Source organism: Corythoichthys intestinalis, chromosome 3 (genome assembly GCF_030265065.1).
Source record: "Corythoichthys intestinalis isolate RoL2023-P3 chromosome 3, ASM3026506v1, whole genome shotgun sequence".
In the NCBI taxonomy this organism is placed as follows: domain Eukaryota; kingdom Metazoa; phylum Chordata; class Actinopteri; order Syngnathiformes; family Syngnathidae; genus Corythoichthys; species Corythoichthys intestinalis.
In genome coordinates, this window is record NC_080397.1 from 27,688,321 (window position 1) to 27,703,577 (window position 15,257).

The following is a 15,257-nucleotide window of genomic DNA, read 5'->3' on the forward strand; positions in this document are numbered from 1 at the left end:
GAGAAGTCGTAACAATAAACACATGACTTTGTGATACCCATCATACGTGGCAATACAGTCACACAATCTTAAAATTGGAAGTCCTACGATTACCTCGGCCTGTTCGGTCATGTGGCCACTTTTAATCGCTGTAAAAATGAAACTATTCGACATTGAGTCAATACGACTCAAAAGCGCGGATTTCAAACTCTCTTCTAGTTTTGATTTGACACTGATAGACCAGGGAAAATCAGCTATACGATCGTTTTAATTTCATGGTAGGAAATATGTTTCCGCCACTAGAGGACACGGATGCTCTTTGGACGGTTGATGCTTCATTTCTGTATTTTTCTAGTCGGAATTTGATGATTTTTGTGTCTTTTTGGCCTCTAACATGGTCGTGTAATAAGTTATAGTACAGTATAATAATGACAGTTGATAGAGATGACATTGTTCTGAGGAATAGAAAAAACATTATTACATTTTTTTTTTTTAATTAGACATTGTAAGCAGTTACTCACAACGTTTCTGATTACTTGAGTCATATACTTCATAATATGTTGACGGGACACAGCGCGCAGGGCCGATTAATAGGGGCCTTTCTTTGTCAAAGCTGACAAAATGGAAACACAGACAAATAATTTTTTATGTTGAAAATTCTTGTGAAATCCCTGAATTCATTATAGATATGGATGTAAAACAGTCTCAATTCTTGGTTAAAGCAAAAAAGTGGGCAGCTAGCATTTATTTTACGGAAATATGTTGAATGTTTGGATAGTCTTAAAGTCACTGTGGCGCCGCCTTATCACCACAAAAAGCTTTTCACGTTGAAAATTCTTGTGAATAAATGCTTAAATCCCTGAAATCTTTATAGATATGGACGTAAAACAGTCTCGATTCTTGGTTAAAAGCAAAAAAACTGGGCAGTTAGTATTTATTTTACATATATGAATGAATGAATGAATGAATGAAAGAAATATATGTCATCATCATCGGTATCAGTGACAGTTACAAAAAATGTGGGATAGTTTGGCCAAAGAAAGAGAATCATTGACAGTCAAATATGTCAAATGTGCTGCTAGTCTTTAAGCCACTGTGGCACCGCCTTATCACCACAAAGAGCTTTTCACGTTGAAAATTCTTGTGAATAAATGCTTAAATCGCCGAAGTCTTTATAGATAAAAGATTTTGGTTAAAAGCAAAAAAAAAAAAAAAAAAAAAAAACAGGGCAGTTAGCATTTATTTTACGTAAATATTGCAAATTATGACGCCAATGCTGTAGCGGTTAATTTCTCCCATTGATTTTTTTCACGTTTCAAAATTCATGCATGGTACGAATCCCTTGAATCCTCGGACAAATCACTCCTGAGACAATCCTTCCTGTTTGTATGCGGTACAGCTTTTGTACTTTTTCAACCTAAATCTGGCGTTGGATCACTGCATGCGTTTGAGAATAACGGCGACCAGCTTCGACCGACTGAAGTGGAGTGTGGTACATCCCCGTACTTGAAGGCGTGGCGCAGTGTCTAGGGCAGGGGTGTCCAAACTTTTTGCAAAGTGGGCCAGATTTGGTGTGGTAAAAATGTGGGTGGCCGACCTTGGCTCACGTCCTTTTTACGTAGAACAATATATTTAAGCAAAATTTAGCAAGCCATTCAGAGTGTCACATTTGCTTTATTATTTTTTTAATGAATAATTTCAACAATCTCGCAACTAGCCTTTGTGGTGTTCTCTTTTGACTCTCGGGCTCTTGCGAAATACTACTGCTGTGAAATTAAAAGTTGCTCCAACTTCTCGCTGCGTATCTTCCCTGTAATCTTGTCGTACATGTCAGCGTGTCTTGTTTGGTAATATCGCCTCACATTGAAATCTTTAAAAACAGCGACTGTCTCTTTGCAAATGAGGCAAGACACAGTTGTTGCGTATTTTAGTGAAGAAATAGTCCAATTTTCACCTATCCTTGAAGCGTCGGCCGTCAGTCAACTTTCTTTTTTTGTTGATTGTCGCCATTTTAGAAAATGGAAGTAATGGGTCACACGTAGTAATGTTGCTTAGCCCTTAAATACCTGCAACATGAAGCAATTATCAGAGAATGCCTAAATTTGAAAAATAAGGTCCTAATGAAACCTATTTTTCAAATTTGTAAAAAGAAAAGTCAAAATGAATATGTGTAATAAGCGCTCTAATATCTATAACCCATGCTAAATCATGATTTTTTTTTTTCACATGGAACCTGCAGATGCATGTGTTGACTTGCATCCATCATTTTTTTTTTTTTCGAAAAGAAATGTCAAAATTCTAAATTAGTCTCAAGATCATGAATTTTTAGGTGTATCAAATGTGATACATTTGGCAATAAAGGGTTAAAGTGCTGCCTCCTTTTAGTGGGTAAATGAGGAGAGGCATTTCGTGTGTAAGCTACTTCATATGCTGGTTGCAGTACTGCTGACCAATTTATTAAGTCTGTGTGCGGGCCAGACGTTATTGATTTTATGACAGAGGCTGGGGGCCGGATGAAATTCGACCACGGGCCACATTTGGCCCCCGGGCCGGACTTTGGACATGTCTGGTCTAGGGAATGTGTCCAATCAATATCATTATGAAGTCTATACTTGAGTATTCTTTTCACCAGATACTTTACTTGTGCTTAGTACATTTTTTGGATGACTACTTTTACTTGACTAATATTATTTTTAAATAACGCTACTCTTGAGTCAAACTTTTGGCTCCTCTAGTCACCTCTGCTTCCAACACTCAAACACAGGAAACATCAACAACCTTCCTTCTGTTCTCAGGGCTGTTATGTCATTTCATAAATGAACTGAAGTAGTCAAAATGGGTCGGACGTCTATCGCCGTCAATGGCATTGAAACATGATCATTTAATACTAGCCGTCCTGTTCAAAATGGAGATTATCGCCACTAGTGGCAGTGAATGAGTTAAGAATGACTCTTTGAGAAAAGTCCATTTTACCTCGGATAAACAGACACACAAGATGTTCTGAGCACAGCTTTGTTATTTATACTCTGCCGATTATAGAAGAGCTGCTGATAATCCTCCTAAATGAAGACCCACTTTTACAAGCTTTCACAATCTCCCCGGTCTTCAGGTCAGTAGTGGACAATAATGTTTGATCCATAATCATGTCTATATGAAAAGTAATATTTCCTCTAACAGCTTAATATTAACTCATTGGCTGCCAATGATGGCGATGAGTTACTTCAAAATAATATAACTCAAGTAAGAGTAGTCATCCAAAATGTACTCAAGTACAATTAAAAAATGTATTTGGTGAAAAGAAAGCTAATGAAAAACACTAAATAAGTAACATTGTGAGTAACTGCTTAAGATGTTTGACCCCCCCTTTTTTTTAGATCAGTATTTTTTTTTCTCAGCACAAAGTTATCTATATGAACGCTGATTATTATACTGTACTATTATATATTACATAACCACAAAATCGCTAAAGAAATACAACAACAACAAAACAGTTAATCAAAAGAAAAGAATCTACAGAAATTAAGCATTACTTATCCAAAGAGCATGTGTGCCCTCTAGTGGAGAAAGCATATTTCCGATTATGAAACTAAAAGGATCATATCTCCAGTTTAACATGGTCAGTCAGTGCTAAATAAAAACTGGGAGAGAGATTAAAATCCGCGCTTTCGAGTCATGTTGACGGCGGCGCTGTATGTCAAATATATACTGTAAATACGGTGCTTTAAAGACGCTGATGATTAACCACAGTCCGGCGTGATCATACAACAGCAAGCTTGAGTCTTGATTGGTATAATGGAGTCACGTGATTATCATTGCGAAGTCTCACTGGTGAAACTGGTTGAGCAGAGCAAAAAAAAAAAAAGTAAAATCTAATGTACAATAAAGAGCGGTCTATAGCATTTTTTAAATTGTAGTCTGTGTTATCTATTGTATGTGTTATCTGTATTTTTACCTGCTGTAAGACAAGTTTCGCATTCTTAGGGCACAATAAACTTAAAACTGAACTGAACTAAAGAGGGAAAATGTAACGACTAGTGTAGACTAAGGTAGCGAAGTATGAGTAGTGTTTCTTCCTCACAAATCTACTCAGGCAAAAGTAAAAAGTATAGCTTAGAAAAACTACTCATAGAAGTACATTTTTCTCAAAAGGTTACTCAAGTAAATGTAACGTGTTGCAACCCACCTCTGAATATAAGAAATGGAAGGAATGTAATGAACACAAAAATGTTTTAACATAGAAAAGAAAAATGATATTTGTGCTAGTATGCTAATCAATAACAACAGAAACGCTTCTATTGTTATAGTACATCATAAAATAAAGATATTAAAACCATAGTGTAACTAACAATAGAAATACATCAAAAATATGAGTGCATGAGAAAGAATGTTTGTGTAGGTACACAACAGAGCCACTGTATGCAAGAAACGAGTGAGTATGAACAGGCCATTATGCTGACAGTTGACGAAAAATGCCACACCCCTAACTGATGGACAAACATTCTAAGATGATGTCGTGCGCCCAGTCATGCCCACTCCCGGCTGACACTGACAGAAGATAGTCAGCGTTGTCCTGACCACAAAGACACACAAACTCTTTTGCCCATTCCAAGACGAATGCCACTCTCAGACGGCACCCCGCCTCCCGACCTCCTTTAAAAAACGAAACAATTTCTCCGGACATCGTCACGTCTCTCAATGCCCAAGGGCATGCTGCTTAAATGGACCCTGGACCCTGTTTGTCCCTCCGTTTGCCTGCCATTTTTTGTTGCTTGGTCCTTCTTTGAATAAATTGTAAACGTTTTAGAAAGAGCTTTTCTTCAGATTAGCAAAGTTAGTTTTCTTGGAGTCAAGTAGTGGTTATAACAACATAAAAGTGCTGTGTTTGGGTAAGAGGTCAATCGGCAACAAAACAAAACCTAGGATGTGAACAAAAGGCTGGGTATAAAAAGCAATTTACTAACAATCAGGAACTTTACTTGGATGGGGGCACAGAAACATCAGTCTGACTTTAGCCCCTTTCACAAACATACCCTGGTAAATAACCTGGACATACGTCATTTTTGGTCGGCATCGGCTGTCACAATGTTGGTCAAATCATGTTTTGTTTGTGGGAGCGTTCCAGACGTCGTAACTGCAGCCAGTTCAAGCTTAACAAGATTGTATTGCACAGCACAGGTGATCCAAGAGAAGGGTGCCGAGATATTAACTTGCTGGGGGCCATTCATCACCTCTGTCGTCCTTGTTTTGAAATCCCCTACGTTGTGCTGGTATTTGAGTGTATTTGTTTTGTTGTCTTATCGGCTCTCTGCCTACCGATTAGGTCAGTATTATTGATCCCCGTCGACCTACTGTTACGGACTCATTGTGTTAATCCTCCTTTTCTGCGATCGCGTGTATTGTTTTCTGCACTGAGGTACAACCTTGTTTCCGCAGTTGCGGACCCTAGTATCGGCAACAAAATAAACCACTCATTTCCAAAGATGGACGATGGACTCTCTTCCTCGGCTCTACGATCCAGTAGCAATTTAATTTCGTTATATTTTCAGTTTATTTTTGCTATTTCCAGCTTGCTACAGTATGTAGATAATTGCTGTGTTTGTTTACCGCTTTTCATCTTACTGCTAAGAAAGAGGAAATGACAATTCGCCCGCCATTTTATTTACGTCATCAGCCATCTTGCTGTGACCCGGGAATTCAACGCTTGCTTTCACATATGCCTCGTCCCAGGAATGTCCCGGGTATTACTGTATTGGCCCGAATATAAGACGGCCCTGATTATAAGACGACCCCTCTTTTTCAAGACTCAAGTTTGAAAAAAAGACTTTTTGAACACCAAATTTTTATACAGAAAATAATTACAGTACATCTGAAACAAATGATTATAACAATATATTTGAGAATTATTTTTTATTTTGCCTCATTCAAATCTTAATATCTGAACATTTAAATATGTAAACTAAAGTGCAATCACATTCGTAAATGAATGGCTTCTTGCTTTTGAAATGTAAACAAACCAATCCATTGTGATAAAATATCAAAATTGCAATAACTGCATTAACCATCAAAGTGAGGTCTATCTGTAACTGTAGTCTTGAAACAAATCTGAATAAGGAAAAACATTGCAATAAAATAATGCAAACTGGTTAAACTTGAGAGTAGTCGAGATCTATCATGACAGAACATTACTCCTCAAGTTCAGCATTCGCTTTAATGATATCTGGCGCCATCTAGCGTCGTGAATGGGTATAATGTCTGGACCCCGAATATAAGACGACTCCCACTTTTTCAGTCTTATTTCAATGCAAAAAACATTGTCTTATATTCGGGCCAATATGGTATACTAAGACATGACCCTTGAAATGTCCGTGTAATATCAGTGTCAGTCGGTCCAGGAAATTGATTTAAGATACAAGGGCTGCCCGTTTAAATCCCGGGATTTAAACAGTGTTTAGGCGTATGTGAAAGGGGCTATTGACAACCACGCAACAAGGAATGAACAAACACAGGGAGCTGTAATGCACAGACATGGGGTTGTTATGTCATAAAATGTGATCAAAATATTGTGGAGAACAAGACGATGAGGAACAGGCGTGTAAAATGAGAGGAAGTAATTTGATAGACACCCACAGGCTACAACAGGTGAAATCTTGAAACTTGAGTGAACCAAATCCTAACACATCCAATTATTCTGAAATGGGAGGACTAACAGTGATGATTTACTGCCAGCACCTACCGGTTCAAATAAATTTGATGTCTATCGCCGTTAATGGCACTGAAAAATAATAATTCGCTGTCGTCAACAGCAGCCACTGAATTCATGATTATGTAAGAACGGCCTAATTTATTATGGTGCGCAAAGACACGGATTTGTGGCTACGAATAGACTGGCAGTAATCCAATTACAGTGTCGTTCATTCACAAACAAGCCGAGAACTTTCCATCACAGATGGAAAACAAACAAATGTGATGTCACCCGGATCACTGACGCACACCCATGTGTAAGTAATTATTTTGTCATTAAACAAAGTTGGGCATACCGCATCCACAATTTATTGTAAAATTTAATCCAAAAAAATGTTGAAGTATTGAGAATTTCATTTCTGTCCATTTCCCATTTTAACTAGAAGGATGTTTCAAAGCTATTCTATCACTATCGATGGCAGCTAATGAGTTACATGAGGTTTAAGCTCATGTCAGGTGTTCACAATGTTGCGCAGGGTGTGAGTAATATTTCTATAATCAAAACACACACACACAGATAAATCAGTTGGTTGATGTTGCACTTTTAGATTAAATAATTAAATCTCTTACTCCATAGGAAATCCTTTACAAGATAAGTTCCATCCCCTCAATTTTATTACTTTATAGAGTAGATTTGCTGTTTCTTATATTTTAATTTCTCTTGATATGATTAATTTTTCTACTATCCATTCATCTTCTGTGCCGCTTATTCTCACGAGGGTTGCAGGGGTGCTGGAGCCTATCCCAGCCAACTATGGGCAGTAAGCGGGGTACACCATGAATCAGTTCGCAGCCTATCGCAGTGCACAATGAGACAAACGACCATTTACACACACACTCACACCTACGGACAATTTGAAGGTTAATTCAGCCGGACGTGCGTGTATTTGGGATGCGGGAAGAAAACCGCAGTACCTGGAGAAAACCCACGCAGGCACAGGGAGAACATTGAAGCCTGAAACCCATCCAGGATTGAACACTGGATCTCAGAACTGTGAGACATACGTGCTAACCACTCAATCACCGTGCAGTTTTAGTATTACTTTTCAAAAATTTGGTTATTTGTCAGGCGCAAGAATACAAAATAATAATTGAATTAGAAGAACTTATATAAAAATGCATTCAGTGCTTTTAAATGTCATTTTTATATATAAATATTGTTGTGGTATAAAAAACTAAGGGTTGATTGTCTTTAGTTTCAGTAGTTTTGTATGTTTTTTTTTCAGTTATCCAGTTATCATTTTTTGATTATTAGTTTATATTTCCATTAACAACAAAAGCTTTCGGCATTTCTTTAACTTATAACCATAGCCTACTGTAGACGCCGGAAATGAACTTCTAAATCAAGTTTTCCACAATCTTTGGAAATGCATGAATTGCGGTTTGGAAAAAAGAGGCCACGCCAATAAGAATGAAGGTGTTCTCACCTGTTTGGCCTTTAGGGAATAACTGAAAAGCTCCTCAATTGAAGCCCCCTTTCTCTCCTCAAGAAACTGACAGCCTCAAAGCGCTCGTTGGACCACTACGACAATGTGTATTCCCTGCAGGTGAAGTGTGTTTCAGGGTCGGGCGCTTAGCATTTAGACCATCCAGTCCTTCATTGGTTGGCTGAGTGGTAATCTGCTGCACCGCTGACAGTGAAGACTTCAACACCTAGTGGTCTAATTTTGACCTAATGCTGTAATTGCCCGATGAGGCAATCTTATTGTGGGCCAGACTAATGGGATATTCCTGCGCGAGTACTTTCTATTAGCGGAGAGCAAAGTACAGCTTGCAGGCTTGCTTCATTCTTACATCAGGCCCACGTTAAATTGGAGCAGTCATTGAATTTTCATAATTTAGATCCAACTCACTGACTGCCATCAACATCCAAGTCATTTTGACTGAAACATGATTGGAAGTCATTCAACACATAGGACTCTCTTTTCACAAAACTTTTTAATTAAATTACAATCATATTCAACCCCAGCCCCCCATTTCATATCTCGTCAAAGACTCAAATATTTCCAAGTTTTGTCCATTAAGTCATACAAAACAAAAAGCATGCACATTCTCAGAATGACACACACTTTTGCATGGCCTCTACACAGTAAAAGAAACTATCAAATCACAAAAAGACATCCTGCGGTGACAGCGAGCGTAGTCAACACCACGAAGGTGTTTAACGCTGTTGGAGCTGGCAAATAAATTTCATAGACAGACACCCCTGACCTTCTTCCACTCAGGGTCTTGGTGTGCGTGTAAGCACACACATTCACTCTAGACATGAACAAGCAGCCTTGTGTTGTGCACCAGGCTTCAAATAGATGCCCCAAAGTCTTTTGTTGTGCTTTGAACATTTTTAAATGACATGAATATCCTTTTGTGGGATGGATGTGGAAAAATATTTCTAATCACTTGTTGTGCTTGGTGAGTTTTTAGCAGGCACTTGGCTGAAAACATGAAACGATGCTTGTGCTTTAAATGGACTCGAGACAATCAGTGCGGTAGCACCGTGTGCGTTTGGCGAAGACGTCTGAGTCGACAAGATGGTGTCTTCGCTCCGTGTCTTTTGTGGCTTTCACATACACTCGGGACCTTCTGGCAGGCAGCCCAGTTGCTTCTCTATGATGCAGCGAAGGACATTGTACCTGCAGGATACCAGCAGTTAGGAATGATGCCTTATAATGGAAAATGTTATTTTTAGAGATGTCCCGATCGATCGGGTCCGATCACGTCATTTTCAAAGTATCGGAATCGGCAAAAAAATATCGGCCATGCCTTTTTTTAATATATATACTGTATATATTTTAATTAAATCGTTTTCTAATTGTATTTAACGTTACAGACATAATATGTTACACTCATCCAGAGTCTTTAGTTTAGGCTTAAGGTAGGGTTATCAAATGTATCCCGATAACGGCGGTAATTAATTTAAAAAAAAAATGTATCACGTTAAAATATTTTAATGCAATTAATGCATGCGCTGCACGACCCACTCACGCATTGTTGCGCTCAATCTGTAATGGCGCCGTTTTACCTATATAGAGAAATAAAAGGCAGCGTAAAATGAGTGGAATGAATTTTGGCAGTCTTTGCAGCCTTTTGTTAATTTCTCTCCCTATGATTAGAATTATCATGGGAAGCAATGGGGGAAGCAAGGTAGCAATTGATCTTTTTCGTAACACCTTATGTTATTCCCCAACGCAGAGAAGATATATCAATAGGTAGCACTACGCACAGTCATGGTTCCACTTCCCATCATGCAATTGGGCATGGCTACTGTATCATTTACTGAAAGCTCAACAAATACACTAGATGGCAAGATTTAGTCACAATATACAAAGTCACAAGTCTTTCTATCCGTGGATCCCTCTCACAGAAAGAATTTTAATAATGTAAATGCCATCTTGAGGATTTATTGTCATAATACACAAATACAGTACTTATGTACTGTAAGTTGAATGTATATATTCGTCCGAGTTTTATTCATTTTTTTCTTAATGCATTGCCAAAATGTATATGATCGGGAAAAATTATCGGGAATGATTAGAATTGAATCGGGAGCAAAAAAAAAGCAATCAGATCGGGAAATATCAGGATCGGCAGATACTCAAACCAAAACGATCAGGATCGGATTGGGAGCAAAAAAACATGATCGGAACAACCCTAGTTATTTTTAATGGCTTGTGTAGAGACTTTTCATTGACGTCAAGATTGTCACGTGATTTTTAGTCATTTTGGCTGTCTTCCAAGCTGGGTATAAAGTGCAATTGAATGAAAAACATTGCGAGGAAAACAGGAAAATATTTTATCATTGGCAGTGGCAGATGTTGGTCTTTTAAGGAGGGGAAGCTCAAATTCAGCCTAAATCATAAATTGTGGCACGAGGCTACTGTGGAGTGTGTCTGTCTGAGTGATCCATGACGGTGGAGGGACTGAGCGGCACCCGCTGCTATGAAGGGAAAGCAACTAGAGTGACAGAAGTCAGTCTCCAAACACAAGCAGCTGTGATAGAAAAAAATACCAGAAATAGAAGCTTTATTTTCTTTATAGTTGTTTTAACAAAGAAAGTGTTTCTAGGATGATTTGGAGTCTCTACCTCAATTCAGAACAACGGAATTAAAACTGAAAAATGCTCCGGCGGACGTTTACGCCACAAGATCTTTGATTTTCTCATTTCGCTGTCAATCAAAAAGGAATTTAGCCTCAGATTCTCCAATTTTCATGCAGAGAAGCTGAGCATCTGCGCCAGTCGAGCACCACCCAATGCCCCATTGACCCCCAGAGACGCTGGGCGTCCGATGGGTGGGACAACCCCAGCATTTATCCAATGACTCGTCTTGTTTCACTGCAGTGGAACAATGCACTCTAAACTTTGTATACACTAAACACCCACAGTTTAAAGCACTGCGAAGTAAGGGGGGAAACCTCTTGGTACCTCACGATACGATACAATTTGTGATACAAAGCTCACGATAATTATTCTACAAAACTACCGTATTGGCCCGAATATAAGACGGCCTTGATTATAAGACGACCCCCTCTTTTACAAGACTCAAGTTTGAAAAAAGACTTTTTGAACACCAAATTAATTTTTATACAGAAAATAATTACATCCGAAACAAATGATTATAACAATATATTTAGGAGAAAAAGCATGTTATTTTGCCTCATTCAAATCTTAATATCTGAACATTTAAATATGTAAACTAAAGTGCAATCACGTTCGTAAATGAACGGCTTCTGGTTTTTGAAATGTAAATAAACCAATCTATTGTGATAAAACAACAAAACTGCAATAATTGCATTAACCATCAAAGTGAAGTCTAACTGTAACAAACAAACAAACAAATCTGGATAAGGAAAAACACAGCAATAAAATAATGCAAACTGGTTTAACTCGAGAGTAGCTGAGATCTGTCATGACAGAACATCGCTTCAATGATATCGGGCGCCATCTAGCGTCGTGAATGGGTATAATGTCTAGACCGCGAATATAACACCCCCTCTTTTTCAGTGTAATTTCAATGCAAAAAACACAAGTCTTATATTCGGGCCAATACGGTAATACACAGACAAACAAGCTATCTTTATCCTTCTGGTTTAGGTTTATCCCTAGTAGACGTCCAATCCATTTGAACTGGGAGGGTGGCAGCAAATGAACCCCTCCCACTTCAAATGGGCTCCTTCCATGTCATTGGCCGTCAGTGGCCACAAATGCCGGCAAATAGGTAATTTTGGGCCATTTTAGGTCATTAACTGTTGATTTTCAGTAACTACCTGTTGATTGTGGGGCATTTTATGGATTACTTCCTGTTGATTTTGGGTTACAGATCTGGAAGTGACCCAGGAATGAATACACATAGACAGTGAGTCAAACTCAACAAGAAGTGACCTGTAATGCCCTAAAATTAACAGAAAGTGTCCTTGACCAATCACTTCCGGTCAATGAACAAAACAGATTGGTTAACAGGCATCCATCTGGAGGAGTATATTTCCAAGCTCAAGTAGAATCCTTCAGCAGTATTTTCTGCCATGTTTGCCAAATTTGGAATACATTTACCTTTTAACTACAACAAGTACTTACACCATCCAAACTATAAAAGTGCATAAAAGTCTCGATGCCTAGGAGTATTCCGTAGCAGTAAAAGAGGCTTTTTTTCCCAAATAAATACATTTAGAAAAAAAAAAACCCAAGTCTTTGCGCTCACCTAAATGTAGCAAGCACAGTCTGGCTTAATATTGCTAGAATTAAAAGCCATCCATGTACTATTCATTGTGAGTGATTATATTCCAAAATAAAATAAAATCCCTCCTCCATATATCATTACTGTATAGGTCTTTACATGATGTATGCACATTATAGCAAGCAAAGTACACCCAAATGCGCAGCCACAACTCACAACCAAAGGAAAGTGTTGCTTCATATCACTCACTAAACACCACTTGTTACACAAAAACAAGCCACTAATCTTGGGGGAGAGCGGTACATTTTCTTATACTGTATAAATGGACAAGATACAGCACCGACACGTCATTTGGAACAAAGCTTTCCCATTCGATTGCAGCACTTCACACAGATCCTTCTCCTGGTGTATTCGATAAAAGTGCAGATTTATCCTCGCAATTTGAGCAAGAATAAAAAGATGAAAGCTGCCAACAATGTTGAACTTTTGAAGAATGACGTAAAAGGTGTAGCGCATTGTGTATGCATGTACTAGCTTTTTAAAAGCGGCACACTGCTTGTTGAAGTCACAGGAAAAACCTCTATACAGATCGGTTGGACTCTGGTGCACATGACCACTCATTAAATGTGAAATCAATGCAAAAGTGAAAAGACACAAGACCTTCTCCTCAGCTTTTGCACTTCTCTGTCCTCCTCTTCCTTAAGCTTGATGATAAAGCTTTGCAGCACGGGCATCTCAAACTTGATGTACTGCGCCACCTAAGTGATGGAAGTGATGTGCATCTGAGAAAGAAAAAAGCAGACCATTGTGTGTGTGCGTGCAGAAGTTTACGTCATAAGTGACTTCTTCTCCCAAGTCCTCCTCCATGAGGAAGAGTTTGCACACTTGCTCGCAAGGACCCTGCATGACTCTCAACACCAGAGGGAAGTCGCTGCGCTTCAGCTTCACTCGCTCTGAAACAAATACACAGCAACAGTCATACCGACAGATTATGCTTGGAAATCTTCAAATATGTGCAGCCTGTTATGCTTAGTCAGTATTACGAGTGCCTATTGCCTCATATCTGTCAATACGATTCACAGGTCACGATTCGAGTCGATCCCGATACTGCACTTGAAGACAATTATTGCGATATTTGTACTGTATATCACTTTAGAAAAAAACAAATCAAAATGGACATAAGTACATTTACATCAATTTGTTCCTGAAACCTCATCCAGCACTCAAGTAAAAATGTTTATGTTTGAACAACGTATGGCTTTTATTGTAACATTTTCTCTTTTTCTTGCAAACCAGCTTAAATGCAGATTCTAAAAACTCCATGCCTCCATTTTTCTAAAGCCAAAATGAAAATGAGCCCAAACTTCAGACTTAGAAAATGACTAATCCGGGAAACCACTAGAGGGCGACGTACCCATAGATTAGTCTAATGTTGTTTCTTGACTTCAGCAGACTGCAAGGCAATGCTGTTGTGCGGTGCCAATTACTGGAGGGGAGTGGAGTGCAGCTACTGAATTATTTCCACCAAAAAAACACATGTAAGGATCAATACTGACTGATTTTGAATTGATACGAGAATTGCGTGACGTAATATCAGGATATATCTCAGAAATTATTTTTTTTAAACACCCCTAGTTAGTAACATTATTAGGGATGTCAATTTGATACAAAAGCAACTTGGAATAGTACAATGTGAAACCCAGTTGCACGATAATTCTAGAGTTATATTGGTTGCAAAAGTAATGTGAATGTAGAAGCGGAAATGTGTGGTAATGAGAAAACTAACTTGTACAGTAATGGTAGGTCACGTGAAAAAAAACAGGATTCGAACCCCCATACCCTTACCACCATATTTTTAATCACCTCCACTGGCATGGACGAGGTAGAGTGCGAAGTCATCAGGGCTGTTTTCAATCTTAAACTTGTTGAGGAGAACTCTCAGCACCTGCGGCGTTGTCATGCAGCTGTTGATGCGAACATTGGTCACTGACCCAAAAGCGGGCGTGAACACAGCAGTCTGTGAAATGCAGATATCGAGATGATTAATGGAGGTACAGCGCTGCAAAGACTTACAAGTTCGTAACTCAAACTTATCTGTATATATATATATATATAAAAATAAAAATAAAAAAAAAATCAATCCATTCCACGTAGTACAAAGCAAAACCGTTTTGTAAACCAATATTTTAATGAAGAAAAATATAATTTTATAAATATATCATCATAAAACATTACTTTGCGAGTAGTATTGAGATATTTCCGCCGCATCTGTTTTACATTGTTACCTCAAGATACAAAAGGAATTCGTTCCAGATTGGCTTTTGTATCATGAATTTTTTGTATTAATGAATCACAGATTACATGTAAATCGCCTAACTCGTTCCAAGTGATACTAAAAACACATTAAATTTGCTGTCATGTCCTCTCATTGCCCATCTTAGTTTGCATTGTTTTGTCGCCCTCCTTGTGGTGCTTAAATGTAACCAGTTTGTTAGGCTTATTCAACAGATATTATCACATGACCACTCGAGCTCATTGCAAACACAGAGTGCTGAAAGACTAGCTAACTTCAGCAGCCACTGCTTGCTATTTCATCTCACTGTTTGTGCCTTGTAAGTTATATTCTTTTGTTTCACATACACAAGCATTGTATAGCACATTGTAATGTGTACATTTTGTTTTTTTACATTTATTACCCAGCGTGCAATGGGACTACACATGGGGCCACGGGACAAAAAAACAAAGAAATGAAATGTTGGTTTTGTTTCTAGGGGGCGCTACACACATTTACGCATATTTTGATTTTTTTTTAATTTATTTTTTTTTACATTTTATCAAAGTTTTCACCAGTGTTCACCTAGCTGTTGA

The 15,257-nt window shown here is 38.3% G+C and overlaps 1 protein-coding gene across 2 annotated transcripts in view; it reads right to left on the reverse strand.

The window, feature by feature from the left end:
• Positions 1–15,257, reverse strand: part of rassf2a (Ras association domain family member 2a) — a 35,215-nt gene that overhangs the window by 3,803 nt on the left and 16,155 nt on the right. For both annotated transcript variants that reach the window (XM_057832740.1, XM_057832741.1), the window contains exons 7-10: positions 14,253–14,406; positions 13,221–13,342; positions 13,050–13,147; positions 8,148–9,350 (exon numbers count right to left, since the gene is read on the reverse strand). In XM_057832740.1, coding sequence (XP_057688723.1) covers positions 9,281–9,350; positions 13,050–13,147; positions 13,221–13,342; positions 14,253–14,406 — 444 coding nt within the window. In that variant the 3' untranslated portion in view covers positions 8,148–9,280. The remainder of the gene's footprint in view (positions 1–8,147; positions 9,351–13,049; positions 13,148–13,220; positions 13,343–14,252; positions 14,407–15,257) is intronic.